At 54.4% G+C, this 24,623-nt stretch overlaps 7 protein-coding genes across 7 annotated transcripts; 3 read left to right on the plus strand and 4 right to left on the minus strand.

Annotated features, from left to right (window-relative positions):
* Positions 1-328: 328 nt before the first annotated feature.
* On the minus strand, positions 329-3,752 carry M406DRAFT_350034 (RNB-domain-containing protein; the record flags this gene model as incomplete). Its single annotated transcript, XM_040922520.1, has 2 exons — positions 329-3,471; positions 3,597-3,752. The coding sequence occupies 2 exons, from the start codon at positions 3,750-3,752 to the stop codon at positions 472-474; spliced, it is 3,156 nt and encodes a 1,051-aa protein (XP_040780034.1). The 3' UTR covers positions 329-471.
* A 1,411-nt stretch (positions 3,753-5,163) lies between these two features.
* M406DRAFT_72027 (uncharacterized protein) lies at positions 5,164-5,846 on the plus strand (the record flags this gene model as incomplete). The annotated part of the gene is made up of 4 exons (XM_040925515.1): positions 5,164-5,348; positions 5,391-5,568; positions 5,624-5,654; positions 5,770-5,846. 4 exons carry the CDS (start codon positions 5,164-5,166, stop codon positions 5,844-5,846), a joined length of 471 nt encoding a protein of 156 aa, XP_040780035.1.
* A 2,352-nt stretch (positions 5,847-8,198) lies between these two features.
* M406DRAFT_355151 (uncharacterized protein) lies at positions 8,199-8,859 on the plus strand. Its single transcript, XM_040923094.1, has one exon. The coding sequence runs from the start codon at positions 8,589-8,591 to the stop codon at positions 8,826-8,828; it is 240 nt and encodes a 79-aa protein (XP_040780036.1). The 5' UTR covers positions 8,199-8,588; the 3' UTR covers positions 8,829-8,859.
* A 317-nt stretch (positions 8,860-9,176) lies between these two features.
* M406DRAFT_72028 (family 17 glycoside hydrolase) lies at positions 9,177-11,345 on the plus strand (the record flags this gene model as incomplete). Its single annotated transcript, XM_040925516.1, has 5 exons — positions 9,177-9,333; positions 9,492-9,650; positions 9,719-9,830; positions 9,924-10,020; positions 10,125-11,345. The coding sequence occupies 5 exons, from the start codon at positions 9,177-9,179 to the stop codon at positions 11,343-11,345; spliced, it is 1,746 nt and encodes a 581-aa protein (XP_040780037.1).
* Positions 11,346-12,646: 1,301 nt separating this feature from the next.
* M406DRAFT_287148 (WD40 repeat-like protein) lies at positions 12,647-14,392 on the minus strand (the record flags this gene model as incomplete). Its single annotated transcript, XM_040918714.1, has 2 exons — positions 12,647-13,940; positions 14,027-14,392. The coding sequence occupies 2 exons, from the start codon at positions 14,390-14,392 to the stop codon at positions 12,765-12,767; spliced, it is 1,542 nt and encodes a 513-aa protein (XP_040780038.1). The 3' UTR covers positions 12,647-12,764.
* A 4,490-nt stretch (positions 14,393-18,882) lies between these two features.
* Positions 18,883-19,543, minus strand: M406DRAFT_355152 (uncharacterized protein). The gene has a single exon (XM_040923095.1). The coding sequence runs from the start codon at positions 19,320-19,322 to the stop codon at positions 19,116-19,118; it is 207 nt and encodes a 68-aa protein (XP_040780039.1). The 5' UTR covers positions 19,323-19,543; the 3' UTR covers positions 18,883-19,115.
* Positions 19,544-19,868: 325 nt separating this feature from the next.
* On the minus strand, positions 19,869-23,602 carry M406DRAFT_98878 (family 2 glycosyltransferase; the record flags this gene model as incomplete). The annotated part of the gene is made up of 2 exons (XM_040926431.1): positions 19,869-20,317; positions 20,395-23,602. The coding sequence occupies 2 exons, from the start codon at positions 23,600-23,602 to the stop codon at positions 19,869-19,871; spliced, it is 3,657 nt and encodes a 1,218-aa protein (XP_040780040.1).
* Between the last annotated feature and the right edge of the window lie 1,021 nt (positions 23,603-24,623).

The raw sequence follows: 24,623 nt of genomic DNA on the forward strand, positions 1-24,623 counted from the left end.
TCTCATGCCGAGGGGAGAAGAAAAAGAAGAAGAAAAAAAGGATCGACATGAATAACGGAATCACTGTGAGATTAGAGATGGATCGATCGATAGGAGAGGGGGTTTGTGATCGGGGGTGACTGTCGACCGAGCTCCGCTGGTGGTGATGTCCGGGCTGGTTGGTGGTTGTGATGGTTGGGGGGCGACTGGTCAGGAGAGAGAGAGACAGACAGAGAGAGAGAGGCATATGTGTAATCTTTTGAGAGAGCATGCATCTCCTCTCTAGTCACACAGTAATTAAACTGTACATTGTATCCTCCCAGTATCATCATGACGGCATGTCTGTTTTGACAGTTCCTGCAATTCAAGTCTCTGCTTATCATACATGGCAAGTAGTATTTGGAAGGGAAATTTCCGCCTGGTACATTTGAAGGAAGGGGGGGGGGGGTTGTTCCACCGCCTTGGATACTTCCTTTCCATGATTGTCCCTCCCTATAACCTCGCCTCTTCGAGCTTCTCCTGCCCCTCCTCGCCTTTACCGGCCACCTCCTCATCCTTCTGCACCTTAATCTTCCCCACCGCCTGCACAAAGACATCCTTCTGGTGGACATTTATATCCACCAGCTCAACCTCAAAGACATCGCCCTTCCTGATGTCGGAAATGCCCAGGCCCAGCCGGCCCAGGGCCTCGGGGACGAGCCACGCATCGATGTCGAACCAGTCCAACGTGCCTATGATGGCCTTGAGTTTTCTGCCGCCGCCTGCGGTCGACGTCAAGCGGGTGTTGACCCTCAGCCTGAATGTGTCGGGCAGCCTGGAGGACGACGGAGCGGCGTCGGGGTATTTCCACGCCCGCAGCATCGCCTGCAGGAGGTAGCCCTTGCTGCCCCAGTGGCTGTTGAGGCTCTTGAGGACGCGCTGGCGCATGCGGAGCCAGGGGAGGATCTCCTTCTCGAGCTCCTTGCGGAGGAAGGGAAGCTTCTGCTCCGCAATGGCGCCCGCCTCTGCCTCCTGCAGGAGGGCATTTTCAATCTGCCAGTGCACGATGAGGTCTGAGTACCGCCGTAGCGGGGAGGTCACCTTGACGTACGCTTCCGTGCCCATGAGGAAGTTCCGGCCCGGGTGGGTGGAGAGCTCATCCCCTCCGAGGAAGCGGTAGAGCATGTTCAACGCTTCAGGCGGGGGAAATTCGCCGCGGAGGAAGTAAGGGTAGACGACTTTTTCGGCGTAGGATCTGGAGAGCTCGAAATTCTTCACGGCGAGCGGATGTTGGTGGTAAGGAACAGGGACGTTGCGGTCTGCACACCAGCGCCCAGCAATCTCGCCGGCCAGCTGCATGATGCTTGTTATCATGGGCGACTCGTTGGTGTCGAAGGAGATGCTGATCGAGGGGTCGCCGTTGCAGGTCATCAAACCTGGGGCCACTTGTTCTACCGAGGTATGGGCAAAGGACACTTTGGCTTTGGGGCGAGGAGGAAAGACCGGCAGAGCACCATCGGCAAGTCGCTTCTGGTGGCGCGCCTCCGCAAGCCGGTACAGGGTCTTCAGAGAGCTGACATCCTGCGGCTGTAGCTCGGAGGGGGCTGTCATCTCTCGCGACGGCAGCTTCTCTGCCACTGGTGCGCCGACCACGAACTTCTCAGCCCATTCGGGAAGATTGGGAGGCTTCTCGAAGCCCACAGCAGCATTTGCGTCTTCGGGCGTCATGTAGATGAGTTCCTGCAGCTTGGCAGGTGTGATTTTGGACTCGAGGATCTCTCCGTCTTCGTTGATCCTGCCACTGAAGGTGAGACAGGGTCTGTTCGGGGCAAGAGAGAACAGCTTCCCCACTTCGTCTTTCACGCCCCATATATTGGAGTAATGTCCTGGAAGGTACAGCGTCAAGGGCGTCAGTTGGGCACGCTCCCCGAGGGCACACTGAGGTCGGATCTGAGAGGCAGGGTCCGCAACGTGAACATGGACCCAGTGCTCCCCAGGCACATCCGTTGCCTCGACAGATACAGCATCGTCGACATCAGTCGTCTCCTTGGAATCGATAGCGAAAGCCTTGAGACCTTCCCAGTCGTGACGTTTGCCATAGAATGCATCTGGCGTGATGTATGGTTTTATGCCAGCAGGGCCCAAAGGGAGAGGTGCGAATCCACCCTCCCGCGACAGCTTGACAGACGGAAGACGCTTGACGTAGCGGTCGTGAAGGTCCCAGGGAGTGACGTAGCCCACCTCCTGTAGAAAGGTCCATCCGACCGTGGTCGAGAGGTACTCGGTGTCTTTGTACCGGCCAGTTGCCCGCAATATCGCCGAGCCTATCCAATGGTACCGCGAGGACACAGAGAACTGGTCAAGGCCCGTCCACATCAGCATGAAATGCATGATGCTCATGTCCACATCGCTCCAATTCGTACGAGCACGGGGTATTTGTTGCTTGGCCGGTCCAAGCATGCCATGTGGGGTCCAGTCCCGGAACTGTCTGCTCTGGTCGATGGCGTCTCTGGCCTTGAGGATGAACCGGCCAAGCTGGCTCTGCTTCAAGTGCGCCGCTGTCAGGTCGGATAGAGTCGTCTTGACCTTGCCCGGTATGTCAGTGAACAGCCTGACCAGGGTCTGAATGTTCTTGATCAAGGCGACGTCCTCACGTGGGGTGACCTCGAACAACCACGTCTGGGAGTTGCCCAGTGTATCGAGAGCGCGAAACCCCAAGTCGTCTTCTGTCACTGCGCGGTACACAGCATACAACACGTGCGGCGGCGTCGGCCAGCTCCAGAGCGGGTCCTTGATATGCTTGGACAGACGAGACTGTATCTGATCCAGGGTCACGTATCTGTCTCCTGCCTCGGACACGATCTCATGGGCCCGCTCGAGCTGGATGCCAAATTTGTGCAAGGCCTCGTCTGTCTTTTGCTGGAACTTGGCCAACTTGCGCAGCAGCTCTGAGCCGGTAATACGATCCGGCCCTTGGTCTTGATTCATCTGCATCCTTGCCCTCACAGCCTCGCGCGACAGGTGCTCCCCGGGCAGTTTGTCGAGGACGGGTTGCAGCATGTCTTTGCTGACAAATTTCCTGATGACAAACTGCGACGACAGCTTCGCTATCACCTTCCATTCGCCTGTGATGGTATAGAAATGGTACAAGTCATTGCGATAGCCGAGATAGATCGCTAGATGTGGGACCCTCTCGCTATCCCCCAAGTGCTCGATGAGGTCGCCGGGCTGAAAGTCGGTTGGGCCGGGGAGAGACTCGAGCGCGCCATCGCTGTCTTGAAACGGCTGCTCAAGACCTGGCCTCCATTCCTCGTTGATCTGCCCGATCTGGTTTGCGTGCCGAGGTCGAGTGAGCAGGTTTTGAGGTTGTCCAGCTTCACCAGCGTCAATGAGCATCGGCTCAGGGGCATCGACCTGGTTTTCTGCCTCCCATTGTCGCAGGCGGTCGCGAATCCGCGGAGTGTCGTTACTGAACTGTGGTTGAAGGGATTGTTCCTGTACGATTGCGAAATTCTGAAAGGGAAAACGGGCCACAAATTAATATCGTCCTCACAAAGCTAGGACAGCCAAAAGCTTGGGGGCCCGGTTGGAAGGGGGCGCCTCTTCCTTCCTTCCTTCTTCTTCCTATCTCTTCTTACCGTGCGATTATCTCGGAACGCGTCGTGCGCGCCTTGTGCTCTCAGCAATCGGCTACTTGTCGTTGAATAGAGCCTCTTGACCGAGGAAGGCTTGGGCTGAACGCCTCTTGACAGGCATTTCCAGCACACATATGAGCCAGTCTTGGCCCTCTGCATCGTGAAGTGAGCCGTATAAAGGCATGAGCAGAGAGAGAGAGAGAGAGAGAGAGTAGAGAGTAACAGGAATTGATGGTCGTAAAGTCCAAAAAGTTTGAGAGCAACGCCTTATCTTATCGATGTACCTTATCGATAACAACCCCGTACAGCATCACCACGACTTGACCCATCAGAGCGCCAGGGCCTCCACGACGTCACCCCTCGCACGACATAATGCCAGACCCCTTTGAGCCTGGTATTAGCCCACGAAGGTTGCCGCATCCGCGTTCGACCTAAGTTGGATGACCTGGGCCCCTTTTGATGGCTCGTATGAGGGGGTGCGACATGTTCGCCGGCATCGCACAAATGACAGCAGTGGCTGGGTCTGCTGTCGTCTCCCCCCCCCCCGGTCCTACGTGTGACGAGCATATCCCACCGAGGAACCACGGAATTGCTCAATGCAAGGCCAGACGACACCATCAGGCTCCCCTGGGGCCCATCATCAACCAAAGAATTGCCTGGTTACTGTAGTTCATGCGCATCCCACCTTTCACCAATGAGCCCTTGATCTGCAACAATTCCGGTTTGCTGCATCTGCGCAGGGGCTTGCGGCGTGGACTTGCGAGCCACAAGATTCGAGGTTCTTGATCGATTGAAGGCAGTCTTGTCGTGCAGGCTTCCGCTTTTAATTTGATTGCAACTCTCATCCTCTCCGTCCAGTTTACCAAAAAGCGTGGCGTAACTCGCCCGAGAATCGAGTGGGTTTGTGATGCACTTCTAACTTGATTCATCCACGTTTCCGTCTTACAGCGGCTGGATTCTTTTCCACCCGACGAAAACGATTCATTTGCTCAAGCAATACAATAGTATCGGAATAGGTCTCCTTGTGGCCTGGAATACACAGGTTAAAACATTAGTTATTCATCGCCATTCCAGCGACTTCCGCCGCCTCGCCAGTAGGACTCTTCTGGGTGGCATCTCCTGGTGACGAATATATGCCGGAAAGACGCAGTTTGTGAGCCTTGTACACAAGTAGCAAAGGACCAAGGGGGACTATGAAACTGACCACCGGCAGACGCCTTCATCTCGACTGTGATTTATTCCCACACAAGGCCGACACCATTCAGGAGCTGCATAAATCAAGAAGGCACTTCTGCAAGACATCAGCAGTGCTGTACAGAGGACCAGAGGCTTCATTTTCTGCCTTCTTTTCTTGCGAGCCCATCAAATTCACAACTGAACCATAGACCTGGATATCCCCACTCTGTCCGGCTCTAGGTTCACATCTAAGAGCCATATTATTGCTGTCTTTGCTCTTCGGTATACCTTCGTATCCCAGTCCATCTTCAAGGACTGCTCAGAGAGGATGATAAACTTGGACATCAGCACAATGACGACGAATGCCTCTGGGTGGAATCTGGGCTCAACTACCATGGCTATCTCTCTCCCGCTCTCCATCGTGCCCTCAAACGTCCCCTTCAGCCTCGTGGGCCCCAGTCTGCCTACTACACTCGTGGTAGATACCGACTCGTTCCAGGGACCGTCCACCTCCACCCTCTGGAAGGCCCACGGCACCATGACAGCCATGATTCCAGACGCCACGTCTTCATCCAGCTGGTCAGTGACACTTGGGCACATACCACCACCGAGCACGCATAGGTCGACCACCGCGGCATCCATAGCAACCACGGATCCTACCGAGGGATCACAGACGGCAGTGGGTAGCGTCGAGAGTTCCGTGTCTAGCTCCGGCCCTGCTGTTCTTCCTACGAATCTGGCAGGGGAGTCTGCCGCTGCTCAGGGGGCGAGGGCGAGGAGAGCGGCAGACAAGGCCTCGGTAAGTCATCTTCCAACAGTGCAATGTGTGGTTCACTTATTAAGTAGGTTTGCAGATGGCGTTCTTGGCTCTGTGCCTTATTGCTGGTATGTTGTGAATACACACTGGATGGGGGAACGAAAGCTGTAGTTAGCTAGGAACATGCCGAAAGGGCAGCAGCTTTGAAGAAAGGGGTTCATGTTCATCTGGGGATTTGTATAGAGTTGAGTGCGTTTGGATATGAAAGTACGCCTGGTGTTAACATGGAGATATTTGAAGTGGAAAATCTCGGCACCTGAAGTGAGCACAGAGTTGGACTTTGGCTTTGATAGAGTACCACCGACTGCCGCGCCTTACATGAAGTCTGTTTCTTTCTCTCTTCTAGTCTTTCGAAATGTGCGAGGGCAGACAGATGCACAACTCATGTGAAGAAGGTGGGGGGGGGGGGGCGCTTCTGTGTATTATTCCATGAACGCTTCTGTGAGTATGCATATGAACTCATGGGATTCCTTCTTGGGTAATTGATGGTTTGCCCCAGATCGTCGTTTGTAATTTTTCTATATTTCCTTCAAATCTGGCGAACTCGAGAAAAGGGAGATCAAAGGAGCCTCTTGGGTGCTGGAGATCGACGGTGCGTATCTAGCTTTGGTCTGGACTATGCGCGACACGAGGCTCTCCTTGTTTCCCTTGCATCTGAGCGCATAACGACCTCAGCTATGCAGGACGGACGGACACCATAACGAAGCCCCATTCGAGACCTCGTGATCGACTTGTCAAACTGTACCTGTGCGATGGATAAACTTTTTTTTCTTTTTCCTTCCCTTCTTTCCCTTTTATTCTTCCATTTCCACTTCTCTATATAAGCACTGTACATACGAATGTACCATCATCATTCACGACAACTTTTCCAGCTTGTTCATTTGAGAGCTGACTCATGATAAGGTTATCTCTCTCTTTCTCTGCCGGAGAACAGCGACGCACGGTCTGTGTGTGGGTGTGCGATCACAGCCCTCACAATGGAGGGGGGACTAAAAGGGACCAGGACAGGGGCCCACAAGGTTGCATTGGTTCCTGGATTTTACATATTTAGCGTGGCCCCCATATGCAGGAACCAAAAGCAGGCGGGCGGGGACGACGGGGCGCCGAGGGTGCGCGCGCCTTGCTTAGTCGTGGGTTCCGCTGGAGAATGAGATCGCCGGTCCCGGTTCCTCGTTTACGAGCTGGGGAGGGGGGAAGGGGATGATCGTGATTATATTTCGAGCGGTGAGGGTGAGCTGTCGCTGCTGACAGGTCTGACGGAATTGTGTGTATGTGACGGAATGGTGAATTGGGTTTTGCTATGAACGGTTGTCAGGGGAAGACAAAAAAAGGAAGGGCGAGGGCGTCTTGAACCATCAGCATCAGCACCATCATCATCAATAGTCCGTCTGCTTGCTATACATAGAAGTGCTCATTACAGCAGCATGTTTGGAATCGACAACAGTGAATGTCCTCGTTCTACTGTAAAGTTCAATCCAAGAAGAGGGAGAAATGGATGCCAGTAAATGATGTACTATATCGAGACTTGGCTCTCCAGCAAAGGCCACCCCCCCCCTCCCCTCTTTCTCTCTCTTGACGCCCGAGTCATCGGATAGCGCCCTCAGATCTGCCGGCTCACTTGGCGCACCGTTCTCTTGTCACCGAATCGTTGTTGAGAAAGGGCACCCTAGGCGAAGTCGTTCATTTCGGACGGCAAATTGTGCTGTCTTCTGTGGCGCTAGGCGGTCGGGTCCTCTGGCTTCTTGCTTTACTATATCGAGTGTGGTGGGTGCGTGTGTGTGTGTGTATGCATATGACATGAGACTTTGTGTTGTTCTTTTGGTCGACTGGCTCTGTGAAGTGTGATTCCAAGAGAGTAAAGTACCAAAGATAGTACTTGGGTTCAATAGTAAGTACTTCGAAGTAAGTACTTGGTTCATTATACTATAGTATCTGTGCCCCGTCCTCAAGCCTCTCGATCGCACTATGATCTATAGTATCGAAGCCCCCGCCACCTTAAAACAGCCTCTTTTTTGCTTCTTTTCATGTTCTCTCCATCTTCCTCAACGGTTGACAAAAAGAGACAGAGACAGGCGCAGACAGAGAGAAGGATTGAGGGCCAAGAAATTAGCAGAGAGTGAACCCCCCCCCCCCCGGCTGATCGCCGTTCATCCAATCCTACCTTTGACAGCCCAGAGTGGAAATCCAATATCGCTAAGCCAATTTCCCGACCCTGTGGGACCCACCAGGCCAACCTTATCGTAGGATGGCCAAGTCCGTGGGCCCCTCCTTTCCTCTATTCTCTATTATTCTTCTTCTCACTCTCCATCCATCCTCTCCACAACCACACCCTCCTCTCCTCCCCTTGACCATGCGCCCCGACCCTGGCCCTTCCATCTGCACGTGTGGCTGTCTGCCTCTTGCTGGGAGGGAGGCCCTTCTTTTTTCTCTCTCCAGGTTCTCAATTTTGTTTCCTCGCTCCATGATGACGTCCCATGTCGGGCACACCTCCTTTTTTCGGGTTCATGCATGGCGCTTTCGAAGAAATTCCCCGATCTAAATGGTCGCTACCCATTTTAGTTTAAGCAGACAGCCCTCATCTCGCATGCGCTTGGCAGGGCTTGGGCCTTTTTTTCTTCTCTTTCTTTAGCCCTTTCTTTCTTTGCCACTATAGAGTATTGTACTTGGTACCGTATACGGGGTGCCCTGTGAGACTGGAGGGCCGCTCAGGGCAACCGAAAAAAGAAGGGAAACAGACGTCCTGTCAGGCACTTCATTTCGACAAGGCGCGCGCGATACCACTCTGGGCCCGCCCTTCCCCCCTGCCCCCCTCTTCTTTTTGGCGTGTGGTAACGTCCCGTCCACTCAGTCATTGTTTCCCCATGATGAAGAGGAGCTCCCCTAAAGATTGAGAGAGGGATCGTCAGGTTCAGGCAGTGTTCCATTGGGGAGAAGGAATCCCACCCCTCTCCGCTCTCTGGCTCATCAGCCACCTTTCGGGTGGGGAGAGACGAGGTGATGAGATGAGAATGTGGAGATCATGCCTCTGTGGGAGATCAGGAGATCAGCACAAGAAAGTCAATGTGCATGATCTCGAGGAGAAGGAGGAGGAAGAAGACGAAGAAGACGAAGAAGAGAGGGGGGTTGGTGTTGTGGAAAGAGAGGTGGACGGTCCGTTGCGGTGGGTGCGAACCAACGCACTCCCCCCCGGATCCACCACAGCCAACACTGCCCGGCCCACCGACCGCTTCCTTTCTCACTAGGACGAAATAAAATAACATGCCCATGATCTCCTCTTGGCTCTTTTTAACGTTACCCCCCCCCCCTTCCCTCTCCTTTCCCTTTCCTTTTCTTTCCCTCCTCCACGGACCATCTTGGTATCCCCTTCGCTGCGGTGATATCGACAAGTTTAAAGGAAGCTATCGCCAGCTCTCCTCCCCCGTACCTTAATCTAATATCACCAAACCACCGCTTCACTCTTTTAGCGGGCACTCGTTCAAAATCAGACTCAACCTGCCACCGGCATAATATATACATACACACACACTCATACCGACTCGACAGTCCAAGTAATAATTCTTACGCCTTAATCCGGAAAAGAGAAAGAAATCATGAAGGGATCTGTCATGGCCGTTGCGGCCCTCCTCGGAGGTGCCAGCGCCCACAACCAGCAGAGACACGGCCACGATGCCTTTCACATGAGGAGGCAGAACGGAACCGACAAGGCCTGCACTCCCGTGGTCAAGACCATCACTGGTGACTTCATCTGTACGTTTGTTGACTTGGAGGTTGGGGGGAAAGGGAGAAGGAGAGCACGTATCAGGATGAGAGAGAGGAAGAAAAAGAAAGATGTTTTGGAAAAGAAGAGAGATGCCTTTTTGAGGACAAGAATGAGGAAACTGACCAAGGTGGATGCTGCTCTATAGGGACTCCCACTCCTGATGCGAAGCCTGCCAACCCAGACACCACCACCTCGACGACCATCCAGGCCCCCTCGTCGCACGCCACCTCCGTGACGGCTGCTGCTTCCACCTCCTCGGCGGCGGCTATTCCTACGCCTGCGGCCCAGACATGTCCTACCTCAGGTGAGTAAAATACACTGCGCTTCAGTCTTTTGATAGCTTTCAATACTAATTCTCTTCTTTTTCTCAAGGCACATATACTTTCCCGGCCAGCACCTTGACCGTGACTGCTACCACCTCGGCAGTTGTGCCCTCGTCGACAGTTTGCACTGCTGGCACTTACACCCTTGGTGGCACGACCACGTGAGTTTTTCTCATCTCTCTCCTCACTTTTCCAACGATCCAGAGACAAAAAAAAATAAAAAAATAAGCAGAGACTAACACGCTGGTTAAAAGTGTCGTGGAGACGTCCACAGTCGTCACCTGCCCGTACGCCACCGTCTCGACCAACAGCGCCGGTGTTGTCACCAGCGTCATCAAGGAGACTGTCTACGTAAGTGCTACTCAGAGTGGTAGTAGTAGTAGTAGTAGTAGTAGTAGTAGTAGTGATATTCTCACAAATGTGATCCTTTTTGTTCTAACACAAACCCCCTACAGACTTGCCCGGCTGCTGGTACTTACACCATTGTGCCCGGCACCACCACCACGGTCACCGCCCCCTCCGAGACCGTGACCGTCCCTGTCATCTCCACCTACCTGCCTGGCACCTACACCGCCCCGGCCGTCACCACTGAGGTCGTCACCGCCACCGTGGTCTACTGCCCCTTCGCCTCCGTCGAGGCCAGCACCACCGCTGCTCCCGTCGTCGCCTCCTCGGTCGCTGCCGTCGCCGAGACCCCCAGCAGCTCCGCCGCCCCCGTGGTTGTCGCCTCCTCGGCCAGCGTCGTGGCCTCTGCCTCCGTCTCCTCCGCCAGCTCTGCCGCCAGCAGCAGCAGCAGCTCCTCCTCATCCACCGCCACCCTGGGCGGCTCCGGCTCCTCCCCCTGGTCGCTCACCTACACGCCCTACAACTCTCTGACGGGCGACTGCCAGACCGCCGAGGCCGTGGAGGCTGACCTCGCCGCCGTGGCCGCGGCCGGCTTCTCGTCGGTGCGCGTGTACTCGACCGACTGCGACACGCTCCCCAACGTGGGCGCCGCCGCCGCCAAGTGGGGTCTCAAGATCATCGCCGGCATCTACATTGGCGACGCCGGCTGCACCAACGACTCGCCCGACGTGGCGGACCAGATCGCCGCTTTCCAGTCCTGGGAGCACATGGACCTGGTCGAGCTGTTCGCCGTCGCCAACGAGGCCTACAACAACGGCTACTGCACCGCGTCTGAGCTCGCCGCCCTCGTCACCCACGTCAAGTCCGAGCTGGGCTCCCTGTACAGCGGGCCCTGGACCACCACCGACGTCGTCGCCACCTGGCAGGACACCGAGTTCGCCTCCGCCCTCTGCCCGCTCATCGACGTCGTCGCCGCCAACGCCCACGCCTACTTCACCTCCACCGTCGCCCCCTCCGACGCCGGCCCCTTTGTCAAGTCCCAGCTCGACATCATCGAGGGCGCCTGCTCCGGCCTGACCGGCTACATCCTCGAGTCCGGCTACCCCACCTCTGGCGATACCATCGGCCTCGCCGTCCCCTCCATCGCCAACCAGGCCCTCGCCATCACCAGCATCCTCGAGACCGTCGGCGACAGGGTTGTCCTGTTCAGCATGTTTGACGACAAGTGGAAGGCTGCTGGCGAGTACAACTGCGAGCAGAGCTGGGGTATCGTCCCCAGCCTGTTCGGTACCGTCGGTGCTGCCTGGGAGGCTCTCGTTGCCGCGCTGTAAGAAGAAGGAATAGGTCAAAGTGAGTTGGATAGGAAGGAACGGAAAGGAAGGGGAGGTGGTTTGCTGTTTGGGATTTGTGAGAGTGAGAGAGATGTCTTGCCGTCCTGCGCTCTTGCTGTATTTATGTGTATAGATTCGTTCGTACGCTGGGTGTTCTCCTCAAGGGGGTTGGCTTTTTTCTTTTTTTCAAACCCAACCTGAGAGAAACTTCCACCGGCTCTCTCTCTCATATCTATGCGAGTAGGCAGAGAATTCATTGCGGGCTACCTTTTTTGTCGGTCGATTTTTTTTTTTAAAGCCAGCTCGACCCCATTTTCCACCGTGAAAACCCCGGGTTTTGGGAATACTTACGCCTTCTATGCCTTCGAAGAAAGATGGTTGTCCAAGTTAGCTTAGTAAATTCCCCGCACACACTTCGAAAGTGTCATCTCAACCAATGTGTGCATAACATTCGCGACACACATTTATCTTGACAGAACCTACCTTGCACACAATACATATGTATAAGAAATGCATACAAGACGCCATTCAATATCAGACTGAGCGGGAAGGGGACAGAAAGAATATAAAAACAAAATTAAGGCAGCTAACGCATAGCCCCAACATTCATCCCATTACACCATCCAGAATGGGACGTCAGGGAGCACACAAGTGTCCGTATAAAAAGAAGAAGAAAAAGGGTCAGAAGAGAAGAAGGGGGGGGGGGGGTAAGAGAGAGACAGAGGCAATAAAGAGGAGCATCATATCCCTCGTCTATGACCCATCTACCTTGCCTTGTGCGCCATGAAGAGGACCTAGAGAGAGAGAGAGAGAGAGAGGGCCCTGTGAGTTGTCTCGATCGAAGAGATAATTACAACATCTCACATCCATCCACTATTTCCATTTGCCCCCCTCCCTCCCTTTTTTTCTTTCTTTCTCTTTCTTTTCTTCTTCTTTTCTTTTTACTGGCCGTGGTTTCCGTACCGATTATGCATGTGAATGACAAGATAATTCAAGTGTAGAAAGAACGCCGGTCTGGGTGAATGTTGGAAGAATTAAGAAGACAGCCCCCATGGCCAAAATAAAAATAATATTAATTCATCGAGACAACGAAAACAAGATGAGAACCGATCTGCGCTATTTAATCCAGACGCTTTCCAATGGACATGACATGCTCTAAAACTCCAGCTCGTGAGGCGCTGCCCTCATGGCAAGGGTACTCCCCATTATACATGAATAATAACGCATTTCCAGATTCAAGACCCGCCTGTGTTAAAACATAAAATAAAATAAAAGGGGGGAGAGGACGAGTTGTTATATTTCGGGGTATCATGTGCGTTATCATTAAATCAAGTCTCGGCAGGTAGGTAAGTCTTGTGTGGTAGCTCTGTATATGTTGTTGTCGGAAACTCGTCGAGTTGTTTTGATTATTTTCTGTCGTTAGAAGGGCTGAAGCAAGTGTGGAGTGATAGCTCGCCGCCGCCGTGTCTCACAATATCGAGGTCGCCGTAGCGGCGTGACCTTGAATTCCTGCCAGTCGTAGCTGCTATCTGTGCATGCGACATAGGGCCTCATCCCGAGGTCTTCAGGGTCATGATGCCGCTCTGCACCCATGCCACACCTCTCGAGCCTAAAGAGGCCGCCTCTGTTCGGATCACAGCACAGCACGTGCAGGTCTTGGCCCTCGTTCACAAAGGAGGTGCCACCAATCTCACCAAAGAAGTCGAAGGTCTGCTTCGACTGGAATGTCTGGGCATCGTAAATGTTGACAAAATCTGCCTCCTCGGCTGCCACGAGCACCCGCTTGCCGGAGCCAAGCGGTGAGAAGCGGAGGGATCGGACGCCTGCGACCTCAGATCGGAGTGTGCACACTGGAGTGGGCACCCCCTGGGCATCAGTCCATCGGCGTGCATCCCAGATCTTGACAGACTTGTCCTGAAACCCCGTCGCTACCGTCCAGCCGTCATCTGCCCAGTCGCACGCAAAACCAAAATCCCTGTGACCGTCGAGCGTTCTCAGGACCTCGGGCTCACCATCCGCTTCTGCCTTGGTGATGAGCACCTGCCGCTGATCGCCGACCATGACCTGCAGGCGGCGGTCTGGAGAGATGGCCGAGCAGTTGACGGGGTTTGGGAAATACGTTTCCGAGACAAACTTTTCCGTCTCGATATCCAGGACACGGAAGCCGTTGTCATTGGAGGCAAATGCGGCTCTTGGACTAGAAGATGTGCGCGACGCATAAATTTGGACGTGGTTCGTAATTCCGCTATTATCACTCGTGATCGTCCCTTCGTGTGTGTCTGCGCTACCCTCCGAGGACAGCCTTCGGAAAAGGTACTCGCCAAAGAATCCTCCTGCCACCAGGGTGTCGTGACCCGCTGTCAGGGTGGAGACCTGAAAATGCGGGATCTCTTGTGAGCGCATGCCCAATTTGGTCTTGCCGGTAATTGGGTTGAACTCGTTGATGGCGAACTGGCTGGGATAGAAGACTGAGCTCCGGGAGGTGGAGGCCAGGACATTGCGGAGCTGGAAGTGTGCAAGATTGATGTTCCTCCGGACGTCCAGGCCGCGGAATCTGAAGTAATCATCAGTACTGGGCAGAAGTGCCTGGGTCTCCTGGACAATAGTTAGCAAGTGATGCCAAAACAGGGCATGTCAGGTGCAGTCAAAGCGCCTGGCTGTAACGCTGCCGCCGTGCTCACCTCCCAGCGGTCCGAGTCGGGAACGTTGACATAATTTTTGTACGTGTTCAACCTCCGTTCGCGGGCCTCCCCCCTCGTTACACCAAGGTCCTCCCAGTCTATGCCCTGCACATCGTATCTGTCTCCCTCCAGGTCCATGTAATCAATATGCATTACGCTCCGCGACAACTGTCGGTCTATCCTATCCGGCCAAGGATATCGGCCTCGTTCCCGTGGCAGACCCTGCCATGCTGCACCCTGCCACGCTTCAATGAAACTTGACAGGTTGTAATTATCGGGTCCCAGAGCGTTCGCATGTGTGCCGACGGCTATGACAGCAGGATGAGCTATCTGCTGGTTGTGAATAATCTGTACTCCTGTCGCCATATGGTGATTGATGGTGGTGATCATGTTTCCCTCCAGTCCGTCTTGGTGCGCATTCGGTAGGTCGCCCTGTTGTGCCTCCCCAATGAGAAATGTAGGTACCATCGTCGGCGACAGCGATTGTTGTTCCTCAAAGTCGAAGTAGTGGGCTGCCTGGACAATATTGGACCCCAAGCTGTACGGCGAGAAGACCCCTGGGCTCTGGCCGGGTACGGTGAGAGGCTGAGCGCTGCCTCCATGACCGTGGTTTGGCGGTATGATTGTTCCTGCCGGCTCAAAACCATCATCATCATCATCATCGTCATCCAGTTCGATCCCTTGAGACAGAACATTGGTGACTGCCAGGATGTCAATATGTGCACCAGCACCGCCGACCATGTCGTCGTCATCGTCATCGCCCTCAGGCATGTATGCGTTGTAGAAGTGGTCTTGTGTCGGCGTGGCAGGATCATGCAGGTCATGCATGGCGTCTTCGTCCGTTTCTATCTCAGTCGACTTGTAGGTAGAGGGGTCGCCCGCCACGAATGGCAGCGGCCAGTGGACCTCGGAATAGGAAGACGCGCTCTCGCCAGTAGTCCTGCCGCTCAGCGAGGAGCTCGACGACCCGTCCTCGTCGTCAGACCACATGTTGGCCGAGCTCATCGGGACTCGTGCCGGCCTGAGCGCATTCGCAATCGTGGTGGGAAAACGGTACGAGAAGGGGGCGGGAGGGTTGTCGGTCTGGCCGTTCGTATCCTTCCGTCTCGCGTGGGCCCCCGGCCAATGACTTGCCCGACTGGTCGTACCGGTTCCTTCGTCCTCCTATATTCTTATTTATTTTCTTGGATCCTCGCGACGAGTTGCTTTTTTCCCCTCCTTGCTTTTTCTCTTCTTCTTTGTCGTCTTTCTGGGTGTAGAGTTGGGCAGTAGAACGGACCGGGGGGGGGGGGGGGTTGCGGAGCGAGGCCGGGGTGATGACGGCCCAAAGTCGCTTAAAGCCCCCGGGACCCTCGTTTAGGGTTGTTGTCGACAACAAAGCAAGATGGCACTCGAACAAATACGAAGTGGGAGTCGCCGCGACTATGTAAAACGGTCGGTAATATTTTTTATTTTCTTTGGGAAGCGCAGCCGCCGTCAGAGAGTAGGTCGAAGGATGACAGTCAGCTCTCAATGGGAAGGTACCAAGGACGTCTTGGACTGGGTGAGGATGGTGGCTGGGATGCCGAATGGGTGGGTGGGTGGTGCCGGATCGGGGGGCAAAAGAGATATCGTGCAAGCCGTTATGGTGCGCAGGGCTGAGAAGGTGGGAATTGCGAATGCGCAGCGGGTTTGGCTTCGTCAAGTGTCTGGTCTGTTCACTTGTTTCTGAGGCGTGGGGAAATTTGCAGGCTTGGGGGGCTTCGCTGGGCTCCGGAGGCTGATCCGAGTATTGACTCTTGCGATCTAAGCCGACCAAGGTTCAGGTGGGGGAGACCTTCTTGGGGGAGGGAGAGAGAAAGAGAGAAAGAGAGAACAGAGGAAGAGGAGGAAGTGGGCTTGAGAGATCGATCGATCTCATGGAAGAGAGAGTGGCAGGCGCAAGATGTGTAGTCTGGTCCTGGAGTACCAATTTGGGTTGAGCAAAGGCAAGTCTTTTTTTGCAGTCGTCAGGAGCTGTCAGGTGCTCGTCAACCGGCTCAGGTTTGGCGCGATATTCCGCGATGAGCAGGAGGGAATCTAGGTTTGGGTGGGTGGGTGGGTGTGTGGAGAGGGGGGCCGACGAGGAAGGAGGTGCCACCTCCAAACCGGCCTCGGAGAAGTTCTGTTAGTGGTTGGCCCAGGTGTAGCAAGCCTGTATAACACTGCCCTGTCTAACCTTCAGGAACCAACCCCCGCAGATCCATGGACGGCGACCTCCTTGGGGCCCTCTTAGCAGCAGCAGCAGCCAGGCACGCCAGGCCAGGGCATAGTAAGTACACCTACGTGCTGTGGCACTATGCAGTAGCACTCTAGAGTAGATCAGGGCAGGGTGCCAGGGTGTGGAAAGGCCAGGCCAGGCCAGGCCGGGTACTCCCTTCCGCACTTTCTGAAGGAGCCGGCGTAATCCCGCACCAAACCGCTGTGGGCGCATCACTACTAGTAGTAGATCACAGAGCATGCATCACGCCTTCACTCAAAAACAATTCAACGCCTCCTTACCGTCATCCGTTATATTGCAGTAGTAGCAGCAGCACAGCTTTGTCGACAGCCGCGCCTGGCGTTACCCATTCCTTCACTTGTGAGACCTGATCAGTCCCTCCCCCCACTCCACCACACTATTGAACATACCCAAGTGTCATCAAGATATTGTATCTTTGACCCAAGCGCCCAACTTGGAGACAAGACCCCAGGAAGATGGAGGGGGTGGTGGACCTTTCGAATGACTTAATTGGTCGTCGTCGCAGCCACTACGGTCCAATGTTACCGTCCGGGCTGCTGCGTATTGGATGGTGTGTACGGATACTTTTTTACGTTGGCGCCTCCTCATTATTCTTGTCTGGCTCTCCCTTCCTACCTGCCCAAGTACGTGCTGCTGTTGCGCATTGATCGATTTATGTAATGTGTCCCTATGCCTTTCTCATCAATTATCAACGAGAAGAATCATTCTTGACGTTAGAATTCGTTGCTCATCAATATTGACCAAGTCTACCCTCCCGTTTTCATCTTAACCTACCCCCCCCCCCCCAAAAAAAAAAAAAGAGGACAAAATGAAGAAAAGTAGTCATGTTCTCACATAGACTTCTCAGCAGCTGTTGACCGGTACCCGGATTCGGCCTCGACACCGCACGGGCAAAACTGACGCATCAGTTCTCACAAGACACGAAAACATCAATGGAAACTCTGGTTATCACAGTGCTCACCCCGCGGGATCCTTTTCTTTTCCCCCTTTCCTCTTCCTTTCCTCTCACGCGCACGCACACACACACACACACACACACACAGAGGGTGTCAGACTCGAGTCTGCCTGAGAGCAGAGGGAAACTCGACCCGATCCCAGTCCCCAACTCATTTATTGTTTGGCTCAGCCCACCAGGCCCACACCCTTCACCAGCAGATATCGTGTAACTCGTCGCACCCTCCATCACGCGCAAAACCTCGCCGTCTACCCTGACACTCTCTGTCTGCCTCTGTACGACCACTCCCCAGCGGCTGGAGACGACCTGCAGGTTGTCATCGGTCCCATCCATTGCATTCACCTCACCGCCCCCAACAAAGATTGCATCGGCTGCTCACATATAGATGCAGCTCCGGCGTGCCAGCTCGAGACACCTCTCTTCATTACCCTAGACGGCGCCCAATGATACGCTGTACTTGCTGGCTCGGATGAGCGACGTATGGATCTGCGGCGGGCGACATAGGTGTCGGAACTGCGCTTCTCTCCCTTTCCTTCTCCTTTCTTCTCCTTTCCTTCTTCTTTGTTCCTTTGCGTGGACTTCAAAGTCGCACTGGTTGGGAGGCGAAGAGAGCAGCGACCACCTTCACCAAGATGCCTTGGTGGGATTGCTCTCCGCAGGCATGACTAATGCCTCCGAGATCAGGTGTACGATACTCGTTTCTACAAGCCTTGATGAGAAAGAGAGAGGGAGAGGTAGAGGGAAAGAAATCTCGCCAGTCTGCTTATCCCTCGCGCGTATAGGACTTTATGATCAAGGATGAGGGCGAGGTGCAAGCACAGAGTGTCACGGTCATCAACGTCGCGCTGCTTGTATCCTCCGCATCTTCCAGTCGCGCTTTATTTGTGAGCGAGCGATGTCTTGGCCATGTACCTCTTGAGGTGTGCCTCGTACTGCTCTCGCTTCCTGAGCCCGCCCCCCCGCCCCCCGGTCTCTTGCCCCCCTGAGCATTTCCCAAATAGGCACCCTGCAGAACCAGCACGTCCGTCGAGCATCGACCGATGCGCCGACGACCTGCACTGATTTGCTGTTTTTCATAGATCCATTTTCCTTTCAACCGGACGCACTCACAGGCTTCGCCTCGCATCCAGACTTCTTCGCACGGCAGGATAGGTGTGCAGCATATGCTGGAAGCACACCACGTCGACGTGTCAAATCGATCTGTCGCCTATAGGCTCGACGCGCGGTCCCTTTTTTCTTTTTTTTCTTTTCGCCTTCAACGGGCTCAATATAATCTGCAAGAGGCCAAAAGAGGGTTACGTGGAGGTTTGGATATGGCCTGCTGTGAGGGCGCATTGGAGATCAGGTGGCTCTTGAATGTTCTTTCGCTGATGAGCACCGTTTTTAGGATGACGTTGCACAATGATGGGTACCTGATGAACTCTCAATCTCCAGTGACATTGCTAGTAGTCCTAGCCAGCAGTTCCCGAGGCGAGTCCTTGTGGATCTCCAAGGTAATATTCATCAATCTGCCCCAGCCCAACATTCAACCTCGCTCGAATGGGTGCCAGCCACGTATATTCGTTGGTCGGTGGATTCTCTGTCATGTTGAGCTGAGGCGATTGTGTGCGATACACATTCGCGCCACCTGCCTTCTCAGTTCCCGACTCCATAGCCTTACTTTTGTTCAGCCTCGGCCCTGTCAGCCGGCGTCCCACTCATCCGTCATCATGATGGAGTATTCTGTCCGAATCACAGTTCCCCCTTCCCTCCATCTTCCTGCACTCCCCTGTCGTTCGTCATCAGCCCCAGGCGTCCCGGAGTCCCGCCTGTCGCCACCGGTAGTGGGCTTCAACATGTCCTGTCCCTGGGCCCCAGAAATCTACACATGTTAATCACGGCGTGCCGGAAGGTAGTGGTGAGAGTTCGATGGTATGTAGCCAAGGAAGAAGCCAGAGTGGGTTGATGAACGAGTCGTGAGAGTTTTCCGCGGAAAGCCACGGCCGCCAGCATGACAGCCTGGTCGCACAACCCGTCCCGGACCTTCTATCTCGTACGATCGACCTTTTTCGCAACACCAGACACAGGCGTGTGCGATTCATGTGGTGCCACGTTTCGTCACGGTTCTAGGTCTTATCAATATGTAAATAAACAAACAAAAAAAGGTACCATCAAGTTGATTACTTCTACTATGTTGGGTACTCAAGGAAAGCCAAGCAATACCAGCCGATGGTCTCCCTCGTCTTCGTATTACATATATACAGGTAGGCGAAGCAAGACAGGCAAGCCGGTCCATCCAGAATGGATTTAAAAAACAACAGGGAAAAGACATGCTTCTTCCGACGCCATGCCCTCATGATCGTTTCCTCTGCTCAAACACACGTCTTGAGATTTTGCTCCATCCGGGCTTCAGGCAGTCTCGATTGAGACTGAACACCGCTATGCCATCCCACGTCGTCGGTTTCATCGACCATCATCATGTATTAATAGAGCCATAAACGAAGTGTGCGAATACAGAAGCGCTTTTTAAGCAAGAATGAGCCACCCTTCATTTGAGGTGCTAAAAAAAAAAAAGGTCCCCCCTCCATTGTCTTCTTCCCTAAACTTCCCCAACCCCCTTAAAATAAATAAAAAAGAACTGAAATGTCTCATGCGTCTGAGTAGTACTCATCCTGATAGTGAAGACCAGGGGAAGGGCCTGGCGAATAAAGGACGCTCTTCGTGTTGCCTGGCATGTTACCGTCGTTGGGGCCAGGAAAGTACCCGTTCTTGGCGCGGCGTTCGCGCTCGAACTCGGCCCACCGTTTCATGGTGATCTTGCTGCTGTCAAATTCTCCCTCCGCCTCACCATGGCCAGCCCCCTTGACCTCGCCCGCCGTCTTGCGCGTGTCGCCCCACGAGAAGTCGTCAAACTTCCAGAAAGCGTACGTGGGTAGGACAAAGTTCCAGATGGGCAGCGAGCAGAGGTAAATGAGCAACCATACTATGTATGACCACGATTGAGCTGTGATGATGACGAGGAAGCCGGGCAGACCCAGGATCAAGCCGAGCAGTACCAAGGGAATAACTTGGACTGGTCCGATGATTGAGGATATGACTAAACATTGATGGTTAGCTGCGTGATTCTAGGCGGCGGAACCCATAAGCAAACTGTGAGAGGCGATTGTTACTCACCGACATAGATCGTAAAAGCAATGGCAGCCGGGAGGACTAGAGTTCCCATAAGCTCAATGAACACCACAAACTGCATGCTGAAACAGAAGGTGCCGCAGAGATCCCGCACGAGGACAAGCTCCATAAGGTTGTGAATCGTCGAGTTGATCCAGCGACGCCGCTGTGAGAGGAGCACCATGAACTTGTCTGGGACCGTCGTCTTGCAGACTGCTTGAGGGACAAACACCTGCTTTCGCTTAGGGAACGTCCGGAGCATAAGAGTCGTGAGGAAACGATCTTCTCCGAGGAGGAGTAGATTCTTCTTGTGCAGAGTGTCGACCACGTTCTCCGAGTAGTGCTCCACCACGTCAGGGTTTGCAAGAATCGGGACCCAGTAGTTGTTGCCTCCCTTCGGGGCCTTGATCCGGTACATGCAGAAACAGCCCGGCAGACAGGTCACACCACCAAAGACCGACTCGAAAGACTTGGCCTGGTGGTGAGAGATGAAGTATTCGAAGACCTGGATAGCGGTGACCCAACTCTCGCGCTTGTTGGCGATCTTGGTCTCGCCGCAGAGACCCATGATCTCAGGATCCTTGACCATTGCGGAGACCATGTGCGTCAGACTGTCAGGGAAGACCTTCGTATCGGCGTCCACCATCAACACTATTTCGTAGAAGTCGGGTGATATTCCAGTGACCTTCCATAGTCCATTGAACATTTCATACTCGAGTTCAGTCATGCGCTCGTCGAACATGACCTTTTGCAGGAAGGACATGAGGATGATCTGACTGTCACGCTTGCCTCGGTTTCCGGGCTTAGACTTGTTCTCCTCTGCGGGCGTACCGCACTTGACTACAAGCATCATAGGAACCCGTTGCTGTTTGTCCACTGGGATCCGGGACTTGGCACCAAAGTCGTAGAAACCAGAGTAGATCTTGGCCATGTTGTGTCGCTTGGAGCCGGAAGCAACAGCGACGTAGGAGAATGGCTGAACCTCCTCTGGCAAGATGGTAAAGTCCCTCATCATGCTCAGACAGTAGTCGGGAGTGGACATCTCCTCGCCTTTGCCCTTGATGATACCATCGCAAATAACGAGGATACATTTGTGGCTGTTTGGGTAGTCGGTCGTGGCGAGGGAGTCCAGGGTCGTGCGGATGCCCATCTCACCCTCGGAGTAGGCAGTGACGAGCAAGAGAGTATGCGCAAGAGGGAACCCAAAAGGCATCCAGTCTGAGGGCGGCTGCGGTACGACTGCCTCGTGAATAAAACCTGCCGGACCAGGACCCTCGGGGCTGGGCTGGGAGCCGTAGGGGTCGGAGGCCATCAGGCTGTTCCGACTGTTGTCGGCTCCTCCGTACACGGAGTTCGGGTGAAGCAGGGCAGCCCCCGAGCTCTGGCTGGCCATGGTCGTGGGCATAGTCGGCCTCCGAGAGCCCCTGTCGATGCCGTAGACAGTCGAGAACCGGGAGGTCGTGGGCAGGAAAGTGCTAGCCCGCTTGCTTGTTCGATCGGAAGAGGCACCCGCAACACTGCTGCCGACATCACCAGGCAAGCGAGCTGGCGCCCGATAGATGTCCTCGGACCAATCCTCAATTTGCTGATTCCGCTTTCTCTTGTCTGACGACTGCGATGTCTTGGACGCTGCGTAGCGTCTGCTGATGAACCATTGGAACATGATGGCCAGGACGAAGCGCACAACGACAACCGAGAGGATAAGAACGAGCGAAAGGTATAGGACGACCTTGGAAGCAATGCAGCCTACCGAGTCCGAGTCAACTGATCCGACCTTGATGATCTGCTCGAGGCATTCTGCCGTTGCCTTGTCGCCTGCCTTCAACAATGTGTGCGTGGCGTCACGGCCTCGAACTGCCTTGTTTGCAGCCGTGGTATTGTCAGCAAGGTCATTCCAGTGGCTAGGGACGGACACTTGGGACGTATTGAACCATTTGAGAAGGTTCAGATCCAGCACGCTTCCGGAGTAGACCATGAGATTTCGGGAATTGTTCGCGACGTCATCCCAGGTAAAGTAGACATCAGCGGAGGGCGTGAGATCGTAAAATTCGGTGCGGCCCTTGCTCGAGGTATGGCAGGCATATCCGAGGTAGTACGGGATTGTGAGGTTTGGTGAGGTAGACCCGTCCTGGTTGAAGGTGTTGCACGGAAAGTACCAGGCCAGGTCACCATCATCATTTGTCGGCACATCCGAGCCTTCTGCTAGAGTGACCATTCCCTTGCACTTCCCATTCACCTGCTGAAACAAGAAACTTCCGTCTTGGCCGCCGTGTTTCTCGGGAAGATCGTAGAGAACGTTGGCGCCATCTCCATCTGACTCGGCCGGTATGCCCTCGGCCACGGGATGATGAGAGCTGGAGAGATCGTATGCCTGGCCGAAAAAGATCATGTATCCGCTGTCGACGTGGTTTACCTGGAGACGCTCCGAAGGCGTCCCACAGACCGTCCTAGTAAAACCAAATGTGAGGAAACCAACGCATGCCATGATGATTCCGATGATGCTCAAAAGACCCATCTTCTCGCGCCACGCCCGCGCCTGGTCTTTCGACTTTATTCCGAAGCACTTCAGAATAAAATTGGGGGCCCAGAAGGTAAGGATGGCGCAGTAGATGTCCCATAAACTGGGAGGCCGGATCTGCTCCGTCTCCTTCTTCTGCTTCTTCTTGGAGATTTTCCCAGAGTGCTTCCGGCTGTTTGCTCTCCTCCTAGAACGGCGCTCCTTGTCGGCATCGCCGCTGCCACCACTACTCCTCTTCTTGTCCCGGGAAGCGATCGAGTCCGAGACTGCATCATCGCGATTCGACGTGGTCAAGTATGTTGTTCCTTCGAGATCCTCGTACACCGCCTCGGTGCCAGTGCTCGGGGGCAGGGTCTGCATCTTGGAGGCATGTTGGCGGTAGTGGTAATTTGGATGGTTTTTCCCTATCCTGTTCCGCTCGGGCCTGATCAAACTTCGCTTTCTGGACACGGGCTGGTCCATGGCGCTTTCAAGGTCTGGTGACAGAGGCACATCGTCTGCTGTTGCGTTAGAACGGGCAGGTACCGTTGTGGCGAACGAGCCGGAAGAAGTCGCACGGGAATGGAGGTTCTCTTCCCGACCTGCATATGAGCCGCCGGCCTCGACATCATGGTGCCGGCTACGGCGCGTGGATTGACGGTAGGCAGTGCGCTGCTCGTACGAGGTCCTCCCACCAGGCCTCTCGGGGAGAGACATGGTCCTGCAAGCAAGATGAGCCGTTAGCTTTCATGGCACCAAGACATTTTGTGGCGCCAATGTCGAGTGGACGACGTGCTTTCACAGGGTCAGGGGAACTTCACCGTCAGGAGGGAGGAGGTAGAGCAGAATAATCTTTGTGCGGTCGAGGAGTAGGATCTGGGGAAGGGATTTCAGGAAAACAGAAGGCCAAACATGTGTCTCATGGAAGTACCAAAAGAACTCGAAATGGAAGTCTTCACGATCACGGTGAGGCTGAGGTGAGACCGTGTATGGAGAGGGGCAATGCGCAGGACAAAAGCGACTAGAGACTCACAGTTGTTGTGTGTACGGGCTCTGGGCTCGTAGCGGCACCCGAGGTGGATATTTTGGGACTGTGGTAAATGCGAGGGTCCCTTGGGAAAAACAAGGTGGTGGTTTAGGTTTATGCGGCAAATCGCAGCCAGCCCCCTTCTGGCCACTCCAGGGATGATGCAGGAACGAGGTCGGGACAACAACCACTGAAGGGCCGTAATAAGGACAACTGGTTCGCCCAGCCTCGGCCTTTTTTCTTTCTTGCAGCAATGCCCCTTGCTGGCGGGTCGTTCTCCTCAGTTGTGGTGGTGAGAGAGCATGAAAGACAAGCCTGGCAGATGATGGGTTTTCCGGCGAAGAGGGGGAAGGGGCCGTCAGGTATGATTGAGGGTGTACCAGGGATGGGGGCCACAGCCCTTCCACTTCTTGGTTGAGGGAGCCTGTTGCCCAGCAGCAGTAGCGGGTTACTGGGCTTTTCGCAACTCTCGGCCGACAGAGCTGACAGCCGCCACCGTTGCGCACAGTATAGTCGCGCTTGACCTGAATACTGATTCACCGAGTCTGTCTTCTCAGGACAAGGCTAAGAAGGGGTCAATGAGGGACTCGATCTCTTGGCCTGGACCACGTCGGAATGAAACGAAGAGATGATGGACGGACGGACGGACGGTGAAGGATGGGACCAGGGCCAAGGACCAGGACTAGGCTAGGGCCAGTTACTTGATTTTCT

The sequence above is a fragment of the Cryphonectria parasitica genome (assembly GCF_011745365.1).
Source record: "Cryphonectria parasitica EP155 unplaced genomic scaffold M406scaffold_2, whole genome shotgun sequence".
Classification (NCBI taxonomy): domain Eukaryota; kingdom Fungi; phylum Ascomycota; class Sordariomycetes; order Diaporthales; family Cryphonectriaceae; genus Cryphonectria; species Cryphonectria parasitica.